General features: G+C 54.4%; 1 protein-coding gene and 1 long non-coding RNA gene across 8 annotated transcripts; one reads left to right on the top strand and one right to left on the bottom strand.

The window, feature by feature from the left end:
* Positions 1-7,834: 7,834 nt before the first annotated feature.
* Positions 7,835-20,664, bottom strand: SLC29A1 (solute carrier family 29 member 1 (Augustine blood group)). Of its 6 annotated transcripts, none has more exons than XM_059938595.1 (13): positions 20,509-20,664; positions 14,289-14,371; positions 12,285-12,366; positions 11,969-12,171; positions 11,725-11,864; positions 11,307-11,441; positions 11,117-11,214; positions 10,891-10,969; positions 10,352-10,476; positions 9,770-9,878; positions 9,436-9,521; positions 8,805-9,004; positions 7,835-8,477 (listed from the first exon to the last, which is right to left on the bottom strand). In XM_059938595.1, the coding sequence occupies exons 1-13, from the start codon at positions 20,530-20,532 to the stop codon at positions 8,366-8,368; spliced, it is 1,476 nt and encodes a 491-aa protein (XP_059794578.1). In that variant the 5' UTR covers positions 20,533-20,664; the 3' UTR covers positions 7,835-8,365. The 6 variants fall into 6 exon arrangements, with proteins under 6 accessions (XP_059794578.1, XP_059794579.1, XP_059794582.1 ...); XM_059938596.1 differs by having other exon boundaries at positions 10,352-10,449; positions 20,509-20,657; XM_059938599.1 differs by lacking the exon at positions 20,509-20,664 and adding an exon at positions 20,343-20,408.
* On the top strand, positions 20,515-25,868 carry LOC132374653 (uncharacterized). Of its 2 annotated transcripts, none has more exons than XR_009505708.1 (3): positions 20,515-20,815; positions 24,144-24,489; positions 24,858-25,868. It is a non-coding gene; the product is annotated as an uncharacterized LOC132374653 (long non-coding RNA). The 2 variants fall into 2 exon arrangements; XR_009505709.1 differs by lacking the exon at positions 20,515-20,815 and adding an exon at positions 22,070-22,647.
* Positions 25,869-27,871: the final 2,003 nt, after the last annotated feature.

Here is a 27,871-nt window from a genome sequence, read left to right on the forward strand (position 1 = left end):
AGAATTCACAACATCTCACAGTCCTGTGAAGAGGTGGGAGTGAATCTGCACATTCTAGAAACTGGGCGAGGAAGGCTTCAATGAGTACCCCAGGGTGGGTCAGCTCAGAGCCTTTGCTCCGCTAACTCCCTTGCTCCCTGCTCCAGAAATGGAGTGGGGATGCTGTTTCTTCTCCCAGGACTCAAGCCCAAAGCAGAGCAAGAATCACTCCCGTGGACCAGTGTCAGGACCAGAGATTCCTCGGGGGTTGCCTAATGGGAAAATCTCAAATCTCGCACCAGCACAGAAATTCTGCTTTCTCTTCCAGAAATCTTCAGGATGACTTCTCCAGCTCATTGACACTCACTAATCCCCTGTGAGCCTTGTCTGAGGATACAGAGATGCATAAACAGGACAAGGAGCCCTTAGCCCACTAGGGGGAGCTGCAGCAGACCAAGTGTGAATCAGAGCAGCTGGCAGCAAGGGAGAAGCCTCAGTTTCCCAGCTCAGCCTGGGTAAGTGGGCAGGCTCAGGGCTACGTGGCACAGGTTTACTCCCCAGCAAAGGGAAAGCATGGGAAAGGCACAGCCCTGCCAGAGGGACCACAGCCCAGGAACCCTCGAGGGAGGCAGGAGTCACTGAAAGTGGCCCTGCAGGCAGGGGTTAGGTCACAGAGGGCCACAATGCCATGCTAAGTAGTTCTGACCTTAACTTAGGGTCAGGGAAGCCACTGGAGGCTATTAAAGATGACTTAACCCCCCCTGGATCCCCAGAAGCCTATTCCCAGCAGCATTTGCAACCCAAGATTGTTCCCAAGATACCCTTTATTCCCGACCAGGCCTCAAAGACCCAGCCCAACCTTCTGCTGTTTGGAGGGCAGCCAGATGAAGCGAGGACTGATAAACTATGGCCTGCAGTTGGTGGGCTTATCACTTGTTTTTGTATGCCCTGTGGATAAGGATGGTTTTTACATTGTTTAATGGTTGAAAAAAAATCAAAGGGAAGATAATATTTTGGCATGTGAAAAGTATAGGAAATTTGAATTTATGTCCATAAAGTTTTACTGAAACAAGCTCTACTTATTTGTTTACATGTTGTCTTTGGCTAGTTTCACACTGTAATGAGGGAGTTGATAGTTGTGACAGAGACCGTATAGCTTGCAAAGTCTAAAATATTTACCCCCTTACCTTTTACAGAAAAGCTTTGCAGACCCCTGATCTAGCTAAAGCCAAGTAGGGCCTCGGAGGGAGCACAGACTCAGCCTGGGCAGAGGCCTCCGGCTGCTGCTCGGACTGGGACTTCTCCTAGTTAGGAAGCACCACTGGCCTTTCAAGGAGGTCAGGGGGCCACTGAGGGGAGCTTAAATAAGGGGCCATGGATGAATCAAGCAACCGGAGGCATCAGGACGTCAGGGACTATTTAAGCATGGGGAGTAGCTCTGGCTCCTTAACCCCCAGAACAAGCAGCCTCCCAAGCTCAGCGCCTGCCAGGTGTGCCCTGTCAGTTCTGGTCTTCCCAGTTCCACCAGGCTTACATCTCTGAATTCCTGAGCTGACATCCTCCTGGGCCAACAGACCTGACATTCAGATATGTTGGACAGCTGAGCAGGTCTGCATGGCCAACCAGGGCTCCATCTCTTTGCCTCAGTTTCCATGTTCTGCGGGGACATGTCTCTTTGCTGCACCACTTTTGCTCATTTGATTGTTAGTATGTTATTTTTTGATGCAATGGCAAATGGAAATTTGCCTTCATTTTCTGTTTCCTGGAGAGTTTGAAAAACGATTGTTGTGTATTGATCCCACAACTTGGTAAGTTACCTTATTAATTTGTAATTTGTCTGTCAGTCTTTTGTTGTTTTCTAGTACAACCCTAGCTATCATCTGAGAACAATGATAGTTTGGTTTCTGCCTTTCTAACCCTTGTATCTCATATTTCTTGTTACAATGCACCAGCTAGGACCAGCAGAACAATGATGTGTGGAAACAGTGATTCTGGGCATCCCTGTGTCCTTTCTGATTAGAAAAGGAACACTTCATCATTGAGCATATTTTCTCTTTCTGCTCCTAACTTGTTATACATCTTAATCTGAATGGGTATCAAAATTATTTTTCTGCATCTATTGAGAATATTGTTTTTAAAATTTCCTTAATCTATTTATATGTTTAATTTGTTAATAGACTTACTAACATTAGACTGAAATTATCCATTTAAAGTTTTGTAGAACTCACCTATAAAAATGCCTGTTGTTTCTATTGTTTCCTATATGAAAATATTTTAACTAGGAACTCAAATTTTTTAATGGCATAGGTCTATTCAGGTTTTCTACTACTCCTTGAGTGAATTTTGTTTAATAATTTTTCTGGATGTTTCTTGAAAGCTTTAAAGATTATGGCATACTATTTCCTTTGACTATCTTTTTAGTCTCTGTTCTATCTCAAGTATGTCCCCTTTTTTCACTCCTAAAATTGTTTTTCATGTCTTTTCCCTTTTTTTCATGATCAGTTTCACCAGTGATTTATCTATTTTATTTACATAATTTGTTTTCTGCTTCTTTAATTCTTTAATTTCTTTACTTTATTCCTTTTTTTTTTTAATTTCTGCTAAACTTTTTCTCATTCTAGTTTTTGAGGGTCAGGTCTGTTGTTCTTTTTCTATTTTCTTAACTTTAATACTTAGCACATTAAATTTCATCCTTTCCCCTTTTCAGACATAAGGATTTAAGACTATAAATTTCTTTTCAAGTACTATTTTAGCTATATCCCACAAGTTTCAATATGTAGAATTTTTTATTATAATTCAGTTTTAAGGATTTTGATTCCCCTTATGGTATCTCTGTTGATCAGAGATCAGTGGTATCTGTTTAAAATGTTCAATTATTTTTATATTATCTTTTCATTATGTTGTAGACATACAATGGTGTGTATAATACTGAACTTTTGTATTTGAGACTTCCTTTGTAAACTAGGATGTGGTTAATATTTATAAACACTCCATGTGTGCTTGAGAAAAATATCTATTGATATTACCTATAGTTGGATAAGTCTAAATATGTTAAATCTATTAAATCAAGCCAGTTAATTGTGTTGTTCCAAACAAACAAAAATTCCACTTGGAGACTCCCCGGGACATAGCTTGCAGAAGGGAGAGGCTGGAGTGTGGAGCTCACACAGGGGTGGGGAGGAGGCATGGTGTACACCTTCTCTGAGGTAGGATGATAAAAGTGGGGCTGAGGGGAGGGGATGACCACTCTGGGCTGGAGGGGTCAAGAAGTCTGTTTTAGGCATTGTGCGGCACCAAGGAGAGATGTCCAGGAGGCAGAGGCTGATGGCTGAAGTCATGGGCAAGAACAAAATCTCTCAGGGGAGTGGGGTGAGAAAGCCAGAAATTGTGGTCTAAGCCATTCTGGAATTGTAAATGGAGCATCTTTGGTAACCTCCTCTTTAATACCCATATCAGCGTGTCTTGACTCTCTAAGGGCATAGTATCTGTGGCCTGGGGGTGTGACTGAGTCCTGCCTACCTGCCGTTGTCAGCCCAGCCCAAAAATGTCTGTCCTCCTCCTGCCGTCACACCCACCAGGCATCGCTTTCTGTCTTGGGTGTTATTTAGTGTTCCAGGCCCCCTTTGACTAAAGCTAAAACGTAACCCTAAATTGGTTCAGCCCAGAGCAGATTATAGGCAGAGAAAGGTGCAGGGGGCGGGTGACACCACGAACAACCCTGACCTACTTAACTGTTCTGCCTGCCACCTGTCCTGCCCGAGGCACAAGTCACTGCTCAATGTGCAGGTCTCAACTGGCTGGATTTCTAGGTCATCCACTGGGCCCAGTGCCTGCCTGGCCCACCTGTACCAGATAAAGGACCGGTAGGGCTGTGGTACTGCTGGTGGGTGGTGAGGAACTCATAAACAGGAGGGACTGAGGTTACACATCAGGAAGGACCTTGCTGGTTTCAGCTGGGAAGGATGTCATGCGAGTTCAGGATCCTAGGAGGCTTAGTATCCCTGGGATGTGAAAAGAGAAGATGCCTTTCTGGAATGTTTTGGAGGCTGCGAGGAAGGTGCACCAAGCCTGCATTACATGCCACCCTATCTCATGAGGCCGTGTACCTTTCCATGCTCTTCACTGCCTGGGAAGTCGTGTGTGTGTGTGTGTGTGTGTGTGAGAGAGAGAGAGAGAGGGAGGGAGAGGGAGAGAGATGAGGACTGAGAGACACAGAGACAGAGAAACAGAGACTTAAACTTACCTGGTGCTTTGCAGTTTACAAAATATTTTTCCATCCTTTAAACTTTTCAGCCTCGGTTTTCTGGCGTAAAACAGGCATGGCAATAGTCAGCACTCCATAGGATTATTATATCATCGGAGTCAATATATGTACGAGGAGCGGCAGGTGAACGTTATTCATTAACTCAGTGGAGTTTCACAACCGGGAGAGGTAGGCAAGGCAAGTAGTATTACCCCTGCTTTACAGTTGAGCGGCTCCGAGGTGGAAAGTGCCTGGCTCAAGGTCACCCGGACTTAAGGGTCAGTAGAGTCTGGACCCCCATCTGCCAGGGGTCAGATGAGAGGGGCTGCGTGGATAGAGGCCGCGCTCCCGCCAGGGGGCGCGCGCGTCACGGGTGACGTCACTTCCCCCTCTAGCGGCGGGCGGGGCTGAGCAGAGTCCGGGTTCCCCTCGTTCGCGCCCCGGCCCTGCGGTTCTCGGCTGTCTCGCCCGAAGGCAGTGGCCGTTCGCACTTGGCTGGGGTGAAGGAAATGAGGCCTGGTTCTCGAAGCTTCGGGGGCTGAAGATGCGGGGGAGGGGGCCGAACGGCATGCAGGGGGAGCAGCGAGCCCACCAGGCTGAGGTCATGCTAATGACTCTTGGCACCACGTGTCTCTAGGGTCCTCACCTCCTGCACCCAGGCTCTGCCGCAGACCCCCTTAATTTCCTTAGCAAGCCGTACATGTTACCCCGTTTAAAGAACAAGGGATCTGGGCCACAGAGGATAGGTGGCTTGTGCACGGTGACACAACTGGTACTTGGCAGGCCCAAAACGGAACCCTAGGCTCTGAATCTGAACCATCACCCAACCCGTAGGAAGGCATGGGAGGGGGTAGCTGTCAGGAGCAGAAGCCCCTGCTTTGTGGGGTCTTCCTGACTCATTTAGCACTTGCCCTGCTGTCCGGAGCCAGAACGCCAGGGGCTGACTGGCAGGGAGCACCAGGACCGCCGAGGCTGTGAGGGGCTCTAGTGAGCACATGCTCTCCCAGAGGGGGACCCGTGCAGGAAGCCAGGTCGGGCGGAGATGAGCTGGAGGAGCCAAGCTGCGACAAAGGCCCCTGATGCGCTGGGGGACGGAGCGGGGGAACGCCGGCTCTGCCCATCTCCACACTCACTGCCGACCTGCCCCAAGAACCAGCCTAGCCCCTCTCCCTCAGACTGCCACTCTTCCAGTGTGTCAGGACTTGGGTTTCAGGCGGGGCCTGCTGGCCACAGCCGGGCTATCTCTTTAAGGTGACTCTGCACTTCTCTGCTCACATCCATTTTGAATCCCTATTAGAGTTTAACATCCTGAGGATAATTTTCCCAATAATTGGAGGTTTCCTGTCAAGCACCTGCCCCCATCATACTGCCCCCCCCCACCATACTCTTTCCATGTTCACCCCAAAGAATACAAACACAGGTATGTTGCAATTCATCCGTTATACCCGACGTTTCACTTCTATATTTAAGGACTGCTAATTTTACTGGGGCTCTTAGCTTTTCAAAAATTTGAAGCCGCAACAATTCACCATATAAGATTAAACAAGAGGGCAAGTTCTGTGTTGCAGTGGCAGCCACCCCAGGGAATACAGCAGCCTAATACACAGACCACCGCTTGGGGCAGAAATGTCGCAGGGAAGGAAAGTGACGACCAGCACAAGCTCAGCCCTTGCCCACCTTACAGGAAGCAAAGTGCTAGGAGGAAAGGTGGTGAGGCCCCAGAGCGGCCTGCCTCCCACAGGCGGTGTTGTCTGCAGAGCGCCCACCTGTGACCGGGGGCTATCACTGCAGTTGGGTCGGCAGGAGCTACCTTTCCTAACCCCCAAGAGCTCCCCATTCTCAGGTGAGGACACTGAGGACATGAGTGAAACTCATATTTTTTGGCATTTGCATTAGAAAAAGTTTTGGAAAAAAGAGTCTAGTCATTTTCTTCATCAATTCCAGTTCAGAAAGATGTGACTGGAATCTAAATGTTTGTGCTTCAAGTCATTGCTGGAGCTCTGAGAAACCTACTTAACACCCATCTCTATCTCATGGGAACAGGCATTGAAATGAGTGCTACCACACAGCTGGAGTCTGGCCTGTGAAGACGGCGAGGCTGGACAAGCAGATGCAAGGAAGCAAACATTTTGGAGTACCTCTGGCAGCTCAAAGAGTGAAAACAGAGAATGTAGACCCAAACCTGAAAAACATGACAGTCTGTAACTGGAGTAAGAGCATAGTCACAGTTAGAAAAGTTCTGAGGTGCACAGGGAGAAGGAATTGCAGAAAACTGGCTGTTGCTGGTGGTGGTAATCAGGAAATGTTTGGCGTGCCCAGGGAGAGACCGGCCTGTGACTAAATGTGTTTTCAGATTATTCTGCGGCTGTTGTGTGGGATGGGCTGCAGGAGACCTGGCAGGAGTCCTGAAAGGCCAGGCAGGAGGCAAGAAGGGACCCAGGGAAGAAGCACAGGGTCACTGAGGGGCTGTGGTGCTGAGGAAGGAACCCAGTAGGACTCTCGGAAGTTGAGATGGAGTGAGAGGGAGCCAGAGCAAGGGTGCAGTTTTCTCTTGGCCTCGTGGCCAAAGGGCACCGCAGGGACGAGAGAACACTCAGGGCACCCTTTGCTTTTGAAACTGATAGGAAAGGAACACCTTGTTTCCCACCAACCTCAGATTCTGTACCCTGGTTTGGCGTGTACCCTGGGGTATTTCTGTGGACTCCAGTTCCCCCTGTGATGATATATTTAACTCCCCCTGTTAGGACTTCAGAGCTCATCAAAAGCCCTTAAAAATGTGCTAACAGCCCTTAATGAAGCCTGAAGCCTTCAATTAAATTAAACTGTCAGAGATAAAGCCCTGACAGCAGTGCCAAGGGCGTGGGGGGTGGGGGCAGTGGCAGCTCAGAGGCCAGGGCTCTGGTTTCACTTCCTATCTGGAAGAGTCCTTTTTGAGAAGGGGGACCCAGCAGTATGGCCCCCTCCACCGACGCCTCTCATGGTCCCGAGCCACCGCACGCCTCCCTTGGCCAAAGTTTGGGAAGAGAAAGGGGGCCCAGCTTCATTGAGGACACACAGGCCCCTTGTTCGCCAAGAAGTCTGCCTTGACTTCGGTGTCAGGGCCGAGCGCCAGGCAGGGCAGAACCCTTGGGCTGCAGCCTCTTCCTGCTGGGAGGGTGGGAGTGCAGCCAGGAGCGTGGGGGGACAGGGTGGTGGAGCTGGTGATTTTGAGAGAACTCAGTCCCCGGGCTGCAGGGTGAGGACAGAGTGGAGGGGATGACAGTGAAGACAAAAGATGGGGCACTGTCTCCACCCCCAGGCCTATGAAAGAAGGGATGAAACGGCAAAGGAAAATGGCCTTTCTCCGTCTCGGCCAACAGTCTGGGTGTCCTGGCTCCAGGCCTGTCCCTCCTCTGTGGCCCCAGCAGGAGGTACTGTAGTCACTCTGAGACTAAGAGGACCAACACCCACCCCCACCCCCCGTCTTGGACCCCAGCCCAGTGCTGGCCAAGGCCCATCTGGGTCATACTCATCCCCCCAGACTCAGGCTGCCATCCCTCCAGCCTCTCCAGGGCATGAAGCCATGGCTGGAGCACACAGGGAGCCATGGAGGGGGGGAAAAAAAAAAAAAAAAAAAAAAAAGTTTATTTAATCAGAGAGCCTTTGAAGGCACCTGGTTTGAGTATAAAAAAAAGGCAGTAAAATGGCAACTGTACAGGGTTCATGATGGGCAAGAACATGGAGAGGTAGGGGGAAGAGGCACATGGGGAGAAGGGGGCAGAAATATCAGATAAGACTTCAGAACAAGCAGTCCTGGCCCCTAGCCACCCCTGGTACAGGCAAACAGGTAGACACATGACACACACTCTCTGAGACTAGGAGCCTCTGCTGCTCTGCCAGGCAGGGATCAATCATAGCCAGGTGGGGGGACATGAGCAGACACAGAGGCCGTGTCCCCTCCCTCAGCTGACCCTCAGGCCCACAATGTCCCCACCATCCATCCTCAGAGGCTCTCTCCTCCAGGTCTGGATGCTGGGCCCAGCACAGGCTGTAAGACAGCAGAAGTCAGCTAGAAGAGAAAACCTCCAGAGGACCCCAGCCCATCTCTGAAGGAGAAGGCAGGCAGGAGCAGGCGGCCGGTGCCATCCTTCCGTCCATCCTCGGTCACACGATTGCCCGGAACAGGAAGGAGAAGATAGCCCCCAGCGCCAGGCCCAGAGACAGAAAGAAGGCCATGATGGCTCCAGCTGTCTCTGCCTCGGCTGGCTTCACTTTCCTAAAGGAGGGAGGGCAAGCCTACCTTAGGATGGCCCGTACCCCAGCTCTACCCAGAGCATCTAATTCTGCTTACCCACCTGTCATACTTCCCCTCTTGGGGGGATGTGTACTGGGGCTGTCTCTACCTTTCCCTGGGAGCCCCTCCCTCACCCTACCCCTCTCCCACCCACCACTGCCTGGGACCCTAGGGCCAGCGGGCTCCTCTCTCAGCCTGGGAACCCTGAGCTCCAGGATCAGGAATCTTCTTTTGCCCTCTCTCCCTCTATTAGAGTGTCCCCCACTGGAGCACTAGCCCCCTCCTGAGACCACCACACTCCCCACTCACTTGGGCCCAAAGCACATGCAGAGACTGGCGAGATAGCCGTTGGAGAAGGCGAAGGCAGCCATGAAGAAGATGAACCAGGCATCGTGCTCAAAGATCACAGCCAGGTTGTGGCGGGGATGGACGTTACACAGCAGCAGCAGGGGCACGAAGGCCAGCCGGGCCAGCACCAGGATCGGCAGCCAGCGGCTGTCCTTCCCAGGCTGCGGGGACCAGGCAGTGTCTCAGTCAGGCTGCGCCAGCCCCCAGGGCACACCCAGGCCCCCAGGGCTCCAACCAAGGCCCCCAGAGCTCCATTTGGAGTCCCTCAGGATCTGAATTGAAATCTCAAAGCCTAGTTACCCTTCAGAGGTACTGATTGGGAGGGGGCATGATAGTCTTCTGGAGTGCTGGCCATGTTCTATATCTTGACCTGGGCGGTGCTTATCAGGGGGGTGTGTATGTTTACTTGTGTGTGTATATACAGTCATTAAGCTGTACACCTACAACTTGTACGCCTTACTATACATAGATTGTGTCTTGGTTTTTAAAAAAGCATGGTCGCCTTTCCACCATACTTTCTTGGTTCCCTCTCTGGGTCTCAGGCTGGACTCCCCCCTCTCACAGGGTCTTGGTGCCCCCTTCCTTCACTTACCCACATGGTGAAGGCTGTGAGGCTCCGGCCCAGCCAGTCAAAGATATTGAAAGTCAAGAAACAGGACACAGGAATGAAGTAGTCTCCTGGAAGAGAAAGAGTAGATTAGGGAACGGTTAGCAGGTCCAAGAGAGGCAGAATCTACAACCCTGACCCTCACTGGGACTCGGTTCTCCCAGCTATAAAATGGAGAAGATGCTTCCAGCCCAGGGAAGGGCAAATGGACCAGGAGAGTCTGGCTGGGGAGACAGCAGTCCAGGCTCCCCTCCCCTGGAGTCCTAGCCCTGCTGGAGCCTCTGTCCTTCCCCATCCTGGGAACCCATGGGGTCCTCACTCCAGGCGCTGGTGCCCGCAATGCTGGACTTGACCTCAGCAGCCACGGCAGGAAACATCCCAATGGTGATGGTGAAGACGAAGCAGACGGAGAGAGCCGGGACTAAGATCTGGAGGAAAGGGACTCAGGTCTGTGTCTTCATGGCGGTTGTGCATCATTAAAGAACCAAGATTCCCCAACACACACACACACACACACACACACACACACACACACACACACGAGAATCCAGGAAAGTGGCCAGTCTCCAGTCAGAAAGGGAAGGGATGGGGTCTTCCCCGGTGGTCCAGTGGGTAAGACTCCGCGCTCCCAATGCAGGGGGCCCGGGTTCCATCCCTGGTCGGGGAACTAGATCCCGCATGCATGATGCAACTAAGAAGCCTGCATGCTGCAACAAAGATCCCATGTGCCGCAACTAAGACCCGGAGCAGCCAAAATAAATAAGTAAATAATAATAAAAAAAAAAAAAAAGAAAGGAAGAGGATGGGCAGTGCCGGGAAGGGGGAGGGTGGGGTGGGGAAAGGAACAAAAGGAGAGAAAGAGGGTGAGGGGTAGAAGGCAGGATGCCCAAGCCCCACATACATTTCTGAGGATGGCGCAGACAGAGTGGCTTTCGTTGGCGGGCTGAGAGTTGGGGGCTGAAACTCCAGCCTCCTCTGGGCCTGCTTTTGACTCCTCTCCTGGGGGGTGACAGGTTGTGGAAGGATCTTCAAGTTGTGGGGAGGACAGAGCAACAGATGACACAATCCCCAAAAGGGCTGGGGTCAACTGGGGGTGGACATTCCCTTAACCAGTGCACAGCCGCGCCCTGACACTTAGCCCAGACGGCCTCCGAACTCCCACTGTGCAAGTCCCCTGACCTCTTCCAGGAGCCTCAGGTCAGTTTACGCCCTGTCCAAGAATCTGAAATTGCTTCCCACTGTCCTCAGGCATTCAAGGCCACCCAGGATCTCCCCCCAGCTTCTCTATCCCAGCCCCTATTTACTATTGTTACCCCTCACCCCATCCCTGGTCCCTCTCGCCTCTGGCATCACTGCAGCATGCTCATTCTTGCCCTCAGCTCATGCTGCCTCCCCGCTGGGCAGACTGTCTCCACCCCAGCTTCCTCAGGCTCTTCAGACCTTTGCTAATGAGGTCCAGCTTGGTCTCCTGCTCCCCAGGCCCTTCGAGCTTGAGTTGCTGGTAATAGCGGTAGAATTCCTATCAAGTGAGGGAGACCAGGAAGGTGGATTCAGAAGCAGAATCTCCAGAATTTCCACCTCCCCCAGGTTTCATACTCAGAATATCCTTGATCTGGAGTCCTGGACCCACCCCAGACCCCAAACCCGGTGTTCTCCAAGAGCTCACCAGCCTCGGCAGGCCCAGATAACAGGCGATCGTCAAAATGATAACCCCACAGGCTGTGATAAAATAGCCGAAGGCACTTTCCGACAGCTCCGAGCCACCTGGGGTGGAGGGTGTCAGCGATCAGAGACAGGCCCCGTCCCCTTCTCCCCACAACAACCAGGGCGACAGGCAGACAGATGGCAAGACTTACTGGCGATGGCGCAGATCATGGCCACAGAGGCAAAGAAGCCTGCCAGGCCCTGACCACTCATGATGGGGGCTGTGTAGCTGGCGGGCAGGAGGCCGGCCAGGCCAAACAGGCTGCCCTGCAGGATGGCACCGAACGCTGGGAAACAGGGTGGGCATCAGCAGGGGAGGGAAGAGCAGGGTGGGTGGCCGGGGCCCCTGTAATTCCTGCTTTACTCCCAGTAAGTCTTGACGCTGAGCGGCCCTTTTCTCCCCACTCCCAGGGCCCCCTCTCCCACACCTGGTCCATGCCCGCTCAGGCTTCTGAATCCTGACCACCCAGAGGGAGGAAGAGATTTCTCTCTGGCCAACTGTGGGTGTGAAAGAAAGGGGCAGGTATGTGGGAAGATCTCTGCCCCAGGTCCCCACCCAGCCCCGCTTACAGTTAATGAACATGATCTTGATCATGGTGATGACAAAGAAGGGCGGAGCATCCAGGGGCACCTTCACCAGGATGGCAGTGATCAGGAACAACAACAGGATGGCCACCAGGCTGCCCAGGATCCGCACAGACTGGGGGATCCTGCCAGAGAGGCCACGACGGCAGAGACGGGTGGTAAAGCCAGGGGCTCAGCCCTGGGAGGGCAGGAGGCAGTGAGGGGTCAGGGTGGAGGCCCGGGCACTCACCTCTGATGCAGGAAGGAGTTGAGGCAGGTGAACAGCAGTAGGGGCAGCATGGCACATAAGGTCATGACGTTGTTGAAGATGGCGCTGAGATAGTTCCGCTCTGGCGAGGGTGCTGAGGGGCTGGCCGAGGCCTGGATGTCCTTGCTCGGTTCAGCAGGGACCAAGGACGCATTTTGGGACATGTCCAGGCGGTTTGTGAAATACTGTGAGGGTTGCACATAGGAGTGTTAGAACCTCTCTCCCTCTGCCCACAGCACAGATCCAGGCCCTACGTGCCCAGTGGACATGCCCCCGGGAGCCCATCCCCACATCTCACCGCAGTGGCTGTCATGAAAAAATTCCAGGGCAGCAGCGTCCCCAGACCCAGCATGAAGAAGATAAGCCAGACGGCTTTGTACCTGGGATGGGACAGGAAAGTGAGGCCAGGTGACTCACCATCCCACCCTCCTTTCCAAATCAAACCTGGGGCAGCCCCCTCCCCTTCTATCTCTCCAGCTGACCCAGGGCACAGGGCATGTGTTCTCCTATTTGTGTATGTGGAGGGAGAGGTGGCCTGGAATGGGGGAGAGGGCACAGATGAGTCCCGAGGGGAAAGGGGACCAGGGACATAGGACCGAAGGGCATGGCCAAAAGGACCATTCTCAGCCCCAAAGACTCAGGGGATGCTGCAGGCTTGGGAACCAGTGTGACCCACACATCCGGAGGTGGTTTTGGAAATCTTGCTAAAGGCTGGGGGTGGAAGGGTGAGTGAGAAAGCAAACACAAGTCTTCCATCCCCGCCAGGCAGGCTGGAAGTGATTACACTGTCAGGGCAGGGCTGTGTGGCTCTCCAAAGAGGATTCTGAGGTCAGGAAACTCCCAGACCATTCTGGATCTAGGAGGGCAGGCAGGCAGGGAGGCTTGGGACATCTGGGAAGTGAGGGAGTTGTTTTTTCCTGGCCTAGACAGAACCAGCTTTGTAGGTTGCACCACATAGGGGAGGCCAGGAGGGACCAGGCCACTGGACATCATCTGGGCCCCAGAGAGTAAATAAGCGCCACCCAGCCTGGGCCAGGTCACTGCCCCAAGCCCTACACCTCAGGGCCTGTCTGGGATGGGACAGCTTCCCCCAGGCAGCCCTGGGCCCTCCCACTGTGGTCTCCAGATGTGTCTGCCATACTTTCCCCAGAGCCCACACCTGCTTTCTTCACAGAGCTGGCAGGGACAAGCCCAAGGCAATGAGGAGACGGGTCTAGCCAGAGCGCAGGGCCTGGCCGCACCGGGTGGAGGCCTGGGTAAGCACCCCAAGTCGGCAGGTCTGAGCCCTGACAAGTGCAGCGCCCCCATCTCCCTCATGTATTCCCCACCTTGAGGAAGAGAGGTGAGGCCTTGATCGAGAGGCCCAAAGGAAGGGAGAATTCCCAGCCGAGGTCCCACAGGACAGAGGGTCAGAGTGGGGCTGGGTGAGTGCCACAAGGCCAATGGAGAAGGGGAAGGGGTTCAGAGAGCTGCCACCAGATGGGGGTGCCAGGATAGGGTGGCATGCAGCCTGGGAACCAAAGACACAGCGGAGGGAACCAACTAAACAGCTTGGGGCCTGTACTTACTATGTCCTTAAATTACCCAAGTAAACCTCACATCTATTTTATAGGTGGGAGATGGTCTCAGAGAGATAAAGCTAAGTGCCCAAGGTCCCACAGCTAGAAGTGGCCTAGTTCCATGGCCTTTGGCACAGGGGGACAGGATGGGCAGGGGAGCGGTGATGGGATTGGGGGGCCTGGGTGGAAGGCTGTTTTGGACCCCAGGCATGGCTTCATCAACTTTCTTGGGGCCTAGACTCCTGGGAGAACTTGAATCCAGCTACAACCTCTTCCCCCAAAACACACATGCGTGATCATGGATGCAGGTCTAACTGGAGGGAACTCCTAGGCTCCGGAGGTGGGGAAGTGAAAGGGAGGTCAGAGTGAAGATCAAGGTGAGCCAGAGTCATCTGAGGCAGAGGCCAGCCCTGCCAGCCGGCCAGCTCGGATACGAGGTGTGCTGCCAGATGTCTCCCCACGGTGGTGGCAGGAGCTGGAAGCTGCTGAAGAGCAACACTGGAAACTCTGACAGGCCAGGGAGGGGCTGCTGCCCACCACCCTGGGCCTCACCGGAGACACCCCCATCGGCACCCAGCCACAGCACGAAGGGCCCCCACCCCTGATGCAGACGTGACTCACAGCTACCACACAGCTGGAAGGCTCGTCAGCGGTGGCAACCCCAAATTCCAAAGGATACGGCACCCCGCCTCCTGGAGACCCATTTCCACTCCCCTGGATTCACAGCCCAGGTTCCCCAGTACCTGTCCTGAGGCTGGTGACTGGTTGTCATGGTGATGGCGTTCTTGGTTATGCCTGGCTGATAGCTTCCTCCCTCCGGTGCTTGCTGGGGGCAGAAGCAGTGTGAGGTCCTGTCTTGGCCCTGCTTCCCCACAGGCCTCTTCAGCCTCTTGGTGTGGGGGTGAGGAGGGCAGGACAGACAGAACGGGCAGGCTGAAGAGTCCAGAAGGCCCCACTCCCAGCCCTGCCTCTCAGGACTGCTCCCTCTGACCCTTTGGGCCTGGCCTGCCGGGCCCCCCTGCCTGCTCAGGCTCTACCTGGCTCCCGGCCTGGCCTGGCCACTGCCACTGCCACTGCTATTTTTATCCAGCAGTTGAAGCAGTTTGTAAGCAGGGAAAACAGGAGGGTGGAGAGCAGGAGGGAAAGAGGAGGAGGTATGGTTGAGAGGAAGAGAAAAACAGTTAAAGGCAGGGGAAACAGCGAGAGGGGTCAGGGACAGTGATGACAATGGAAGTGGGGACAGAAGAAGGGAAACAGAAAGGAGATAAGAGCGAGAGGGTAGCGGGAAGGGGAGGGAGGAGGGAGGACACAAAACAAACAGATCTGCAGGAGCAGCAGCCTCAGGGGTGATGACCGAGGCCAAACCAGCGAGGCCTCCCTCCCCAGCTCTCTCTGCAAGTCTGACCTCTCTGCACTCCCAGGGAGCCCCTGGGCTCATGGCTAGGGTGGGCTTTGGAGAGCCTGTCCCCTCCTGGGGGCACCACAGACTCCAGCCTCTCTGCTGGTGGCACCCTAACCATCCTTTCCAGCCACTGCCCAGAGGCTCCCTGGTTCCTGGCCAGTCTTCCAGGAACATACTTCAGGATGAATGTGGGGACCCAGCCTCTCCCCTGACCCCCAGTCCTGGCCACAGGGTCATCCCATCCCCCCTGGATTCCTCTCTGACTCACTCCCAGGCCCCTGTCCTCTTCCCCTTTCTCAGAACAAAGTTGGAGGGAAGACTGGAGGGATGGGAGCAGAGGCTGCTTAGTCCCCAGGCACCCAGACCCCTCACTCAGTATCCCTTCCCTGCCACAGCAGAGGAAACAGCTTTCCCTCGGATGCCACAGAAAGCCAGGCAGGCGTGTGCTGGCGTGTCCCCAACGTGTGGGCCTAGCTCTGGAGCCAGCTCTACCGTTTTGGGCGAGGACTGGCTTCCTTGCCCACCTGGACCAGCACTCACACTTGCCCAGACTAGCCAGCAGAAGGGTGGGGGCAGAGGGGGCTCGGGCAGTCCGCGGGAGGTGGTCCTAGCTCAGGCTCAGGCAGCAGGCCTTGTCCATGGGCTCCTCCTGAGTAAGGGTCCAGAATGAAGGCAGTGGCACAGGGCATATCAGGAGAGAACCCCCCAGGGCCTCACTGTGGCAGGGAGCAGCCCCATTCTGAGAAGCCTCCGCACAAGCACAACCAGGGAGATAAAACCCAGCCCTGTAGCTTGGGAGATAAGACAGCCAGCAGTCTCAGCAGGGAGCTGAGGGGGTGGGTCAACTCACAGGTGCAGCCAGTGCTCCAGGCCCCAGCCTGAGACCACAGCCCTGGGGACGCCAAGAAAGGACCTTGACGGGCCTTTCTACCCACCCCCCCACAATAATTCCTCTCAACCCCTCCCTGGGTAAACTCCAGCCTCTCCAAGGCCTTCCTCAGCCCCCCAGCCCACATCTGGGCCATAGGACAGGGAGGGGAGGAGCAGACCCACATAGCTCCAGATGGGGGCACTCTTCCTTTCCACAAATATTTAGCGAAGACCTCTGCATGCCAGCCAGGCACTGTTCTAGGCACTTGGGACAGTGGTGAATGACAGTTTATACATTTTCTAGAAGGATGGGGGCGAGAGGGCTCTACCCTGGGGTGTGGTGTAGCTTCAACGCAGGCGGGAGACTGGGGGCGGGGGGGCGGGGGGGGTGCGGACAATAGAGTATCTCCCCTTCCTCAGTAAAATCTCTCTTAGGCTCAGAGGAGTATTTCTTTCTGCCTTCCCCCCTGCCCCAGCTACAACCCTGCTCTCTGCTCTCAACTGCCCCCACCCCAGTCCTGGGCACAATTCAACTCCAGGGGCAGCCCACTCCCCCTGCCCACATCCTGACGTTCAGCCAACCGGCCCAGGTATTTTGTTTTTGTCTGCCTTTGCCCAGCAGCAATCAGGGATTTGATACCAGCTCAGAGCATCTGGTGTTCCTCAGCCATGCCTTGGCCTGCCGAGATGAGGCCTTGAAAGCAGCCACCAAACCTCCCCAACCCCAGGCCCCAAACACCTCTCATGCACCGCAGCTTCTAGAGACACCCCTGCGATAGCATCAAATTCACCACTTCCTTGGATCCCACATGGGGCCAGCCACTACCTGCAGATACCTTCTCCTGCCCTCGGTTGCCCTCGCAACCACCATAAGCTAGTACAAAACTGTCTCCACTACAACAGATGAGGACAGCTGAAGTTCAGAGAGGTTGAGTCATTTGCCAAAGGTAACAGAGCTAGTGAATGGGTGAGCTGGAATTCAAACTCAATGTGCAGCTTACTCTAGGCTCCTTCCGGGGTGGGGAGGGAGGTATAAAGGCTGCTTCCCAGCCAGCCTCCTATACTGGGAGATAGGGTAACTCTACTCCAACTAAGGGGTTAAAAATAAGGTAGGGGTCGAGGTCACCTCCAGCCTGAACTAAGTGTCAGTTGTAAGGCACTCCCCCACCCCATTACACACACATCCTGGCAAGGAGAGCTCACACAGGCAGGAGGACAAGGCAGGAAGGTCTGGAGGTGATCGAGAGGAATGGGCAAAGGGGCAGCCCCAAGAGGGGTGAGGGGCAGGCGTGGGACCAGCCCTCATCCACCACAGCTCTCCCCTGGGAAGAAAATCTGGGGTATGTCTTTGTTCTTTCTCTGAGTGAAGCAAGGGTCCTCTCTCCGGGAATAAATGAGGACGCGCCCAGGAAGGGAAGCCAGGTACACGAGTTCGGCCAATAGAAGGCGGGGGTTAAAGAGACAGCTCCTCCACCTCCATTCCGCGTGCCCTCTTCCCCATTCCCTGCACCCAGCGCAGTTAACGGTGCGGCCCCTCCCCAGTACCAACGACAAGAATTGATCGAGATTAACCTTAAACTCGCCCGCCCCTTGCAGAGGTCAGCTCGGCGACAGCCGGTTTCAGGCCCGGGAGCCAGGTCGTCCACGCCCGCTCGGGTCCGGGTCCCCGCAAGGTGCCCCTGCGCCCGGGCCTCCGCACGCCACGTGCTGCGCGGCTCCGCACGCTCAGCGCGGGGGCGGGGTGGGGCCCTGGGGCCCACCCGGGTGGGGCCCACCCCGCGTCCCCTCTCCCGGCCGCGCAGCTGCCAGGCCCGGCCTCCCTGCTCTCGTGGCAGGCGGCAAGCGGCGCCTTCCACCCCGGTGACCCCCGGCCCCCGGTTCCCCGGCTCCCAGTCCCCGGGTAGCACCTGCTGGGAAAGAGTCCTCCCGCGTGGAGGTTTGCGCGCTCTCCCTGCCACTTCCCGCGCCCGCCTGAGCACATTCAAACCCGCCCTCCGTTCGCCCCGCCCCGGCGCGCCCCGGCCCGCGGCCGCTCTCCGGCGTCCGCCGCGGCCCCGCCCCCGCCCCGCCCCCCGCACGCCGGCTGCCGGCTCAGAGGGACCTCCGACCCGAGACCCTCCGCCGCCTGGCCTACACCTTGCACTATTTCTGTAGATAGGACCTCTGGGGGCCCTGCCACGCCAAACCCTGCCCCATCATGGAGCACGTGGGGCTGGACGGTATAGCCGCACACTGGGTACCCCTGGTCTCCGCGCTGGGGTTACACAAACTCCTACACAGCTGTCTCGGGACTCTCGCAGCGACAAACCTGCTCAGACAGATCCGGACGGCCCCCTGTCGCCCATACACCATCTCAGACGTTCCGTTATGGCTCCCCAAGCCCCCTCCCACACCACTCTCTTTCACACTGCACCTTTTTCCTTTCCAGCGCCCCCTTCCCTTTTCAGTGCCACTTTCTTCAATTCAGACTATCCTTTCCTCTCCCCAGCCCCCATGCCGGGGATCCCTCCGACAGAATCAGTATGATGTGTGACCTGGGTTTTCCCACACAGATCCGCTCACCCACAACTTTGACTTAGAGAGGGATGTGTGTGGCGTGGTGGGGGGAGCCACAGCCCTGTAGCCCTCTCGTGATTCACCCTTTCTAAATCCAGAACATTGGAAAAGCTGAGGCACAGCTGGCAATGGGAAGGGAAAAAGCCCGGAATAGCCTTACAGCCTGAGTGAATCCTATGGTCCTGATACTCAGAAGTGGAAGCCTTGCTGAGCCCCACATCCTCCCTGGCTGAGGAGGAAGGGGGTGAGCATGCTGAGGGATGATCAGTCCTTCTTGTACCTCCAAGGGAGGGGGAAGGATTCCCTCCTTTTTCGTTGGTCAGTAAATTTGGGGGACAGGGGGATCACTGCCCCTACAGCAGCCCTCACTATAGGAGGACAATCCAAAGGCTAGAGAGATGCTGAGGACAGAAAATCCAATCCACCCCCCAGACCCTTGCCCCAGTTACCCAAGAGGCCTGTACCCTGGAGAAGCCACAGACACTAATTAACAATTAGCAGTACTAACATCGTAGGGATAAGGCAGAGTCACGCCTTCTCCCCAGAGAACACACTGGACTCTGAGGGGAAGGGTAGTTTTTCTACTTAGGATTGATCAGTGGACACACCCCAAGATACTCAGAAGGGCTGTTCCCAGCCTACTGGCTCAGGGCCGCACAGAGACATGACACACCAACATCTCCTGGTCTTAACCAAACAGAGGGCAGGAAGAGGGGTATGAGTGGTATTTTTCTAGGCACTGCCCCATGCTTTGAGGGCAGCTTCATGTCTGGGTCTCCCTCCCCCCATTCCTACCCTGTGTTTGTCCAGCCCCTCTCTTCCTCTCCTGGCCCTCTTCTCCCCTTTTGCTCGGCCCCTGTCTCTCTCCCCATCCTCATTTCCCGGCTCTAAGTCTGTGGAGGTGGCAGGCTTTAGTGGTCAAATGGATCCCCCAGGCTGGTGGCCATTGGCTGCAGTTGTGTGCAAAGGGGGCTGGAAGTGGAAAGAAACTGGAGGGAAGTGGTGAGGGTCACAGGCCAGACAGCGGAAGGCTGGTTTCCCTCCCCACCCCCGCTGAAGCTCAGCCTGCTCACTAGATGGCAACAGCCAGGGCTGTTATTGCTGGACAGAAGCCTGTCTGGCACTCTCCCTGCCTGGGCCCCCAGCCAGCACCCACACCCCTCCAGAGCCACCTCCCTACGCAGAGATGGTTGCTGAGTGCCAGGGCCCTCTGCTGGACAGCCTCGGAGCCCGATTCACAGTGGCCTGTGCCCTCCAGGCCCAGCCAGTCCTCGTCACCCTCTGCCCAATCTTTTGGCTCCCTCAGGTCCCAGGTACAGGGGTAGGGTGTGAAGGGCTGATCCAGCTGCACCCCACCCCCACCGGATCCCCCACCTATTTGAGCCTGTGGCTTGCCCTGATTCCCTCCTCCCCCTTCCAGGCCCCAAGCCTTCCTCATCACCTCACACAGCCAGTCCTATCCTTCCCCAGCCCTGCCTCCATCTGTGTTTGCTGGAAGTGGGTTTGCTTGGCTCCGCAGTTTGTCACCAACGCGTCTCATGACAGTTATGTTCTTAGTCCTGTTTGCGACTACCTCCGTGGCCCTGTGGCAGGCTGGGACTAGGGAGAGGCCAGAGAGGCAACTTGCCTGAGTCGCAATATTTAAGGGGGCGCCCAAATATTCCAGAATCCAGATAAATAATGTTTAAAGGCAATATTTTTTTAAAAATCAAAGTTAATGCAAAAAAAAACCCCAAAATCCATGATGAACAAAACATCAACTAAACTAAAGACAGAATCCGGCCCTCTTAGGGTCAGACACCTCAAGTCCCTCACCTTTCTTGTGGGTGTGTATGGGGATCAGGGTTCAAGAAGACTGGGGTTGGTTTTCCAGCTTCATTTCTCAGACCTCTGCCCCTATCCTCTGCTCTGGGAAGGTCTCCGACCTTGGAGACAACTGAATGTGGTTAGGGTAGGGCAGTCATCTCACCACGGCCTCCAAAGTCTGGGAAAAGGATCTCCTCCGCCAAAAACCGCAGATGCACACTCCGTTGATTTCCCCCGCCCCACGAGCCCCGCACGCTCCGCTCTCCGCCCCGCCCAACCCGCGCAGACCCCGCCCCCTCGCCGCGGTCCCGCCTCTGCTCCACGCGCACCTGCAGGGACTTCTTAGGGGACATCCGGAGTCGGGGAGCGCGGACGGAAATTCACAGGCCAGTCGGCCCCTGGTCGCCGTTTGGCCTCCTCACTTCGGGACTGGGGCCGTCGTCGTGGCCGGAAACCGCAGTCCGCGCCGGGTCTGACCGGTCTATGCCGCCGGGTGGCAAAGGGGCTGCAACGGGCGATCCCGGCGCCAGCCCCGCGCCCCGCGGCCGGCTCGGTCCCGCCGGCGCCGCTCGGGAGTGAGGAGCGCTCCGGAAGGCCGGCGGGAGGGGAGGCCCGGAGCGGGCGAAATAAATAAAGGTGCCCGTGACCCTGGAGGGGACCAGGGGTTCGAATCCCCTTCACCCCGCCCCTCCCCCGGGCCACCTTCCCGAGGGGGCCGAGCACGTGTACTGGCTTTTGAGGACTCCGGGAGGAAGCAGATGGTGCCGCGGTGTGGGGAGGCGGGGGTCTGGCGGAAAGGCCCGCAGGGCCGGCTTGGGGGCCCACAGCTCTGGTCTCGGTTCTTCCCCCAGGCCAACCTTCTGAGGGGTATGCTAACGGGGTGAGGGTCCTGAAAGGAGCCTGTACTCCTCACTTTCCCCCTTTGAACCGAGAGCCCAGGACTCGCTGGAGGAGGGTGGGAGAGAGGAGTATTGCATGGGAACCGTAAGCAAATTATCCGGAGGCTGGCATGCAAATGCCTCTGACAGCTCTTATTTGATTCCCGAGGGGCCTCCCACTGGGGAGGGGAAATAGGTGAATTCCTCAGATCACACCCCACCCACCCCCTACCCCTTAGACCCCATCCTGAGCAGAGGACCCCTCAGGGGTATGCATTTCTACACTGCTCCTCTGGGCGGCTGCCCACAGGGTCCCTCAGCAAACAAATCTCCCTCTTCCCACATCACTAGCTGCGAAGAGTGTCCACGCTTGCTGGAGGATGTTTACCTCCTTACCCTGAGCTGGCCAGGCAGATCCAAGACTGCTGGTTTACAGTGTAATATACTCAAATAAGGCAAAAGAATGTACAAACCGAGAGGGACAATGGAATAGGTAGCAAAAGGAAGCCTTGACTTGTTTCCCCACCCCTACCCTCTGGACAGGTTCAACTGTCATGCAGTGCAGGAGTGTGACAAAGACTGTCAAAGACATCCCAGGCATTCAAAGCAACAAATATTTATTGAGCACCTGCTGCATGCTGGGCTTTGGAGGCAGGACTGACTCCCTAGGGAACCAAGGTCTTACTACTTGGTAAATCACGAGTCAAAGACAGAGAGTCTGGATTAGCTAAATTGTCCATTGTCCCTCATTGGACCTCATGTCCCCATTTGCCTGTGGGTGGGGGTGGCAGAGGGAGGATAGTCAGTTCCTCTCCCCTCACAGGCCAGAGGTAATTAGAAAAGTTCTTGGAAAAAAAAATTAAAAAGATGGGACTTCCCTGGCAGTCCAGTGGTTAAGACTCTGCACTTCCAATGCAGGGGGCGCAGATTCGATCCCTGGTTGGGAAACTAAGATCCCACATGCTGTGCGGCCAAAAAAAAAGAAAAAGAAAAAAAGAAAAGAAAAGTTCTTGGGAAGAATGCAGGGGCAAGGAGGGAGGGATAATGATGGGTTTTCTGCTAAATGCAGAGCATCCTTCCAATCGTCTCTGCTGGGAGTGGGGGAGTGGGGAGGCATGTCCTGGCCGGACCCCTCTCGTGCTCAGTCCCCCACCATGTCTTCTGCCCACTGGGCAGGCTGCAGTCAGTGATGGGGCCAGGACTGTCTTACTCCAAAAGAAAGCGTTTCAGCGGATACAGCTGCTACCAGGATTCATGGCCTCATTTTTGGGAGGCTAGCCTGTCCTTCCTCTCCAGGCGGGCCACTCTGGAGGCCTCCCCAGCATCCGGCGGGTGTCTCTGGCTGAGGACAAACAACAGACAGCCCAGCAAAGCCTCTCGCATATCCTGAGAGCCCAGGCGGTGGGCCAGCCGGCGCAGCAGGGGCAGGAAGTGCCGGCGGGCCAGGCGGGCAGCAGGCAGCAGCAGGCGGGCCAGCAGTGTCCGTAGCAGCAGCGGGAGCAGCAGAGTGGGCATGGCCAGTGACTTCCAAGGCGATCTAGTCTCTAGGCTTGCCTTTCCTGCTCCCTCCTCACCTGGCAAAGACATGAGGTGGGCAGGATTTAACCCCTGCTTCAGTTTATACCCTCCCGCCCCCAGATCTCAATTCAAGGGTCATTTTTGCTTTCCAGATGCCCTTTGGGAAGGGTGGCTGGGGCAGGAGGATACTCACCATAGCACAGATGGAGACAAACAGCCAAGGCAAGAGTAAATTCGGGGCTGGGACCTACAGCTCGCCATTCTCAGCCTCCAGGGGCTCTTACTGTCCCCTGAACCCTCCCTTCCTCTAGTCACCCCCTCCTCCTGTGCACTCTCAGTCACCTGGCGTTCCCTAACCCCTCTCCCTCAGTCCAACTGGAGTTCTTCCCTGGGCAATTCTAAGTTTTCTTTTCAGGGACCTTGATCCACCCAGACCTGACACTTCGTACCCTCCCAGTCCCCCACCGCCCACCAATGGGCAGCAGCCCAGTTCTCACCAGTAGGGACTGCCGTTTAGCATCAGTGTCCAGCTGAATTTGCCTGCAGGGGCTACAGCCTCACTGGACACTCCCCAGGGCGGCCCCACCCAGCTCAGCCCCACCCAGGACAGCTTGCCTGGGCTGGGGGAGCAAGGAAGAGACAGCTGTGTTCTGGCACCTGGTATGTGGAGGGGAGGGGGCAGCTGGGCTGGAAGAAGTGATGCAGGAATTCCTCCTGCTGGGTGCAGACCTCAGCGTCTGCACTGCACTTTCTAATGGTGTGATCTGAGGCACGTTGATTCTTCTGGGTTCCAGTCCCCTCGTCTGTCACCTCAGTAATTGGGAGGAGTAACTGGAATGGAACAATGTATGAGACCCACTGACCCAAACCTCAGAAGCAGTAAGGTTGCAACCCACACACCGGGCATGCTCAGAGTGGCCGAGATGGAGAATGGACTGGGGCAGGCATTGTGGGCCCTCTCCTGGGATAGAGGCGTGAGGTACAGTCCATATCATAGCTGGACACAGCTGGGCAGCACTCCCACTCAGGGATGGGAAGAGGGATACCCACGTCAGGACCCTCTTCACCCACGTTTTCCCCCAAAGATTAAATGGAGTTCCATGAGAGAGTGAGGTAGAGATGGTCCGGGTTTGTTTTATTTTGTTTTTAAATACCTCATTCTGACATGTACACACTGCTATATTTAAAATAGATAACCAGGGACTTCCCTGGCGGTCTAGTGGTTAAGACCCTGCGTTTCCAATACAGGGGGCACGGGTTCGATCCCTGGTCGGGGAACAAAGATCCCACATGCCACACAGTACATCAATCAATCAATCAATATTTTAAAATAAAACAAAATAAAATAGATAACCAGCAAGGACCTACTGTATAGCACAGGGAACTCTGCTCAATATTCTGTAATAACCTAAATGGGAAAAGAATTTGAAAAAGAATGGATACATGTATACGTATAACTGAATCACTTTGCTGTACACCTGAAACTAACACAACATTGTTTATCAACTATACTCCAATATAATATAAAAATTTTTAAAGTACCTCTTTTTTTTTTTTTGGCCACCCAGCATGTGGGATCCAAGTTCCCAGACCAAGGATCAAACCTGCACCCCCTGCATTGGAAGCGCAGAGTCTTAACCACCCCCTCATTCTTCTACTTCATAGAATGGGTATAATTTCTGCCTTGATGGACTCAGATGAGATAATGGCCGTGAAAGGGTTTTGTAAGAATAAGGACATGGGAATATGATCGTTTATCATCAATCCACCGCCATCCCCCATTAACATCATCACCATCTCCAAAACCATCAAAGACCTTGAAGAAAGAAAACTTCCAATTTTGTCGAAAAGGTCTGTCCCCCTTCTTCCTGGAGGAAGTTGGGCCGGGAGAGGAGCTAAAGTACAGATGTGTAGGTATGGTCTTCCTCTCCCTCCTGTCCCTTCCTGAGGAGCTGTGATGGTCAGTGTCATCCCTGGGCTGTGGGTGGAACGTGTATTGAGTATGTATGTGCGTCACGCCTGTGAGTTCATGATCTCACTCAATTCTTACCATCGGCTCTGCAGGGGAATGATTAGTATGACCTTTGTACAGATAAGGAAACTGAGGTTTAGAGGGGTTAAGCGACTTACCCAGAATTACAGCAGATAAGTGGCCAAGTCTCCCCCTCAGACCTGCCCCTCCCTCAGGCTTTCCCCTTATCTGTAAGTGGCAACTGCGTCTTTCTAGTTACTTCTGGCCAAAATCCTAGAATTTATCCTTGACCTCTCTCTTCTTATCACAGTTCACTACCCACATTCGTAAATCCTGTTGGCTCTGCTTTCAAAATATTCGGAATCGGGCTTCCCAGAATCTGCCTGCTGATGCAAGGGACACGGGTTCCAGCCATGGTCTGGGAGGATCCCACATGCCGCAGAGCAACTGGACACGTGAGCCACAACTACTGAGCTGGAGCAACTGGGCCCGTGAGCCACAACTACTGAGCCTGCGTGTCTGGAACCTGTGCTCCTCAACAAGAGAGGCCGCGATAGTGAGAGGCCCGCGCACCCCAATGAAGAGTGGCCCCCACTCGCCGCAACTAGAGAAAGCCCTCGCACAGAAACGAAGACCCAACACAGCCAAAAATAAATAAATTAATTAAAAAAAAAAAAAACTCAGAATCTCCCCACTTCTCACCAGTGCTGCCCTGACTACCCTCGTCTGAGCATTTGTCATCTTTCACCTGAATTATTGTAGTAGCCTCCTAACTGGTTTTCCTGTTTCTCTTTTCCACACAGTGACCAGAATGACCTTTCTAAAACATGAGTCAGATCCTGTCCTTTTGGCTCCCTTTTCATTCAGAGTTAAAGCCAAAGGCTTTAATTGTGACCTGTAAGGCCCTGGGTGTCTGACCTCCCCCTGGCTTCCTGATTCAACTTCTAGCCCTTTTCTCTCTCACTCTGCCTGCCCCACTGGCCTCCTGCTGCTCTTAACTGTGCCAGACATGTTTCTGCCTCAGGGCCTTTGCGCGTACTATTGCTCCTGCCTACAAGGCTCTTTCTCCAGGTATCCACATGGCTCCACCTCTCACCGCCTTTAAGTCTTTGCCCAGATGTTACCCATCCATCCTATTTAACAGTACATTCCCTCCACCCCATCTCCTGCTGCCTTCTCTCCATCCCCTCCTCTGCTTTATTTATCTCCTCAGCAAATCCTTCTGACAGGCTATGTATCTTCCTTCCTTATCTTGCTGATTATCTGCCTCCCTCACTAGAATGTAAACTCCATGAGAGTAGGGACTTATGTCTACTTTGTCTGCTGCTGTGTCCCTAGTGCTCAGCATAAACATTTCTTGCTAGAATAAATAAATAAATAAAGGTTCTGTGATGGGATCCAAACCCAGGCCTGCTTGTCCTAGAGCCTGTGCTACTGAGCCCCAGAACTCCATGGATCCAAACACATTCCTAGGATGTGTGTGAGTCCTGCGGGCCACAGTCAGCTGGAGAGAGGCATTTGGAGGGGAGGAACTGACCACGCTGAGCCTAAGGGAGGGGAAGTCAGGTTCCCTCTGGGAACCTTCAAAGTATGTAATCTCGAGAGAACTGAGAGAACCGTGGAGGCCCGCCCAAGTGCTGACGCAGATCTGCAATGCTGTGACCTTGGGTAAATTGCACCCCATACCTCCCAGGTCAGTTTCCACTGCTGTGAGATCTTCCAGCTGTGAGATCCTTGGACCCTGGGTCTGGGGCCAGACTTCTGTCCCATCCCTGCTCCCTGAGACAGTAGGGGGCTCCAGGGGCCTGGGACAGTGAGGCAGGTAAAGGAAACAGGACGTCGTCTCTGGTAACAATAGGAAACCCCAGAGGGGGTTGGGAAGGGAGGTGGGGGAGGGGCAGCCGCTGTGTCCAGGGCCTGGATCTGGTTTTAGTTTATTCTCTACCCCTCGTCCCCCCCTGGGATTAACTCACTTCTTCATCTCCTTCCCACCATCACCTGGGATTAATCCCATCCCCCGGCCTGCCCCAAGGCAGAAAAGGATTTCCTCAGCCTTTCCTGGAAAGATAACCATCCCTTCTGGCAACAAAGCTACCAGAGAGCAGTTCCTTCTAGTTCCTGATTTAGTCTTGTGTAATGGATCTTTCACGCACGGTTCTGACCCCTGCCTCCAACACTCTGCTGGCCAGGGAGGAAATTCGTCAAACTTCCTGTTCCTCAAAGGCAATTAAAAAACAAAAAATGTGTTTGGGTGCCAACTTGTGAAGTTGAGGCCTGTGGGCTGAGCAGTAAGTGACCCCTGAGGTCCTCCTTCGTGGTCCTCTCCCCAGATCCTCAGGGCCACACAGAGGTGTCCTGGGGACCCCCCCTCTCCACACATAGACATCATTTAATTGGGCCATTCATGTCAACAACAAGTGTGTACCTGGTGACGAGGACACAGGACTCACACAGTAGCAGTCAGCAGCGTGACAGACAAACAGATGGGCAAACTGAGGATGAGGTGGTGAGAGCTGTTAATAGAGCTAATGGGTTCTCGTGAGACCTGTGAGCACTGGGCCTTCCACTTCTCCCACCCCTTTCTGCTGTCTCCATCCAGGGGTTCAAACCATTGTACCGCACAGCCACTCACCCTGCTTGGACCCAAACAGGGAGGTGAAGAGTGCTTCTGATGGTCACTCCAATCTGGATTCACATGCCAGCTCTGGGACCCTCTCCGGGCTACTCTGGATGCCGGAGCAGACTGCACGCTGTGCAACTGGGGGCAGGAGTGACCCCCCTGGAGTTGTGCTGTGCAGCGGGCCTCCTGCCTAAAAGGCGAATCATCATAGAACCTGCCTCTGACAGGATCAAGAGATGGGAGATTACCAAGTCCAGAGCTTGGCTTCTAGAAGGTGCTCAATAAACAACAGTTTCCTTCCTGATTGGGAGTTTGGGATTAGCAGATGCAAACTATTATATATAGGATGGATAAACAACAAGGTCCTACTGTATAGCACAGGGAACTATATTCCATGTCCTGTGATAAACCATAATGGAAAAGAATATGAAAAAGAATATATATATATGTACTGTATAGCTGAATCGCTTTGCTGTACAGCAGAAATTAACACAATGTAAATCAACTATATTTCCATAATTTTTTTTTTTTTTTTGCCACACTAAGATGTGGGATCTTAGTTCCCCAACCAGGGATCCAACTCACACCCCCTGCATTGGAAGCGTGGGGTCTTAACCACTGGACCACCAGGGAAATCCCAACGATTTTTTTAAAATTTACAAAAAAAAGTTTCCTTCCTTCCATATTTTTGGGTTGTCCCTCCC

This window comes from Balaenoptera ricei, chromosome 11, assembly GCF_028023285.1.
Source record: "Balaenoptera ricei isolate mBalRic1 chromosome 11, mBalRic1.hap2, whole genome shotgun sequence".
In the NCBI taxonomy this organism is placed as follows: Eukaryota; Metazoa; Chordata; class Mammalia; order Artiodactyla; family Balaenopteridae; genus Balaenoptera; species Balaenoptera ricei.

What these genes read in the sequence shown, in the direction of transcription:
- SLC29A1 (XM_059938595.1), bottom strand. Translation starts at nt 20,532, where the DNA reads ATGTCCCCTAAGAAGTCCCTGCAG. An exon ending in TTTTCATGACAGCCACTGCG is followed by an intron (nt 12,172 to 12,284) that starts GTGAGATGTGGG and finishes CAACCCTCACAG; the next exon opens with TATTTCACAAACCGCCTGGA. An exon ending in TCACAGCCTTCACCATGTGG is followed by an intron (nt 9,005 to 9,435) that starts GTAAGTGAAGGA and finishes TGGTCCCCGCAG; the next exon opens with CCTGGGAAGGACAGCCGCTG.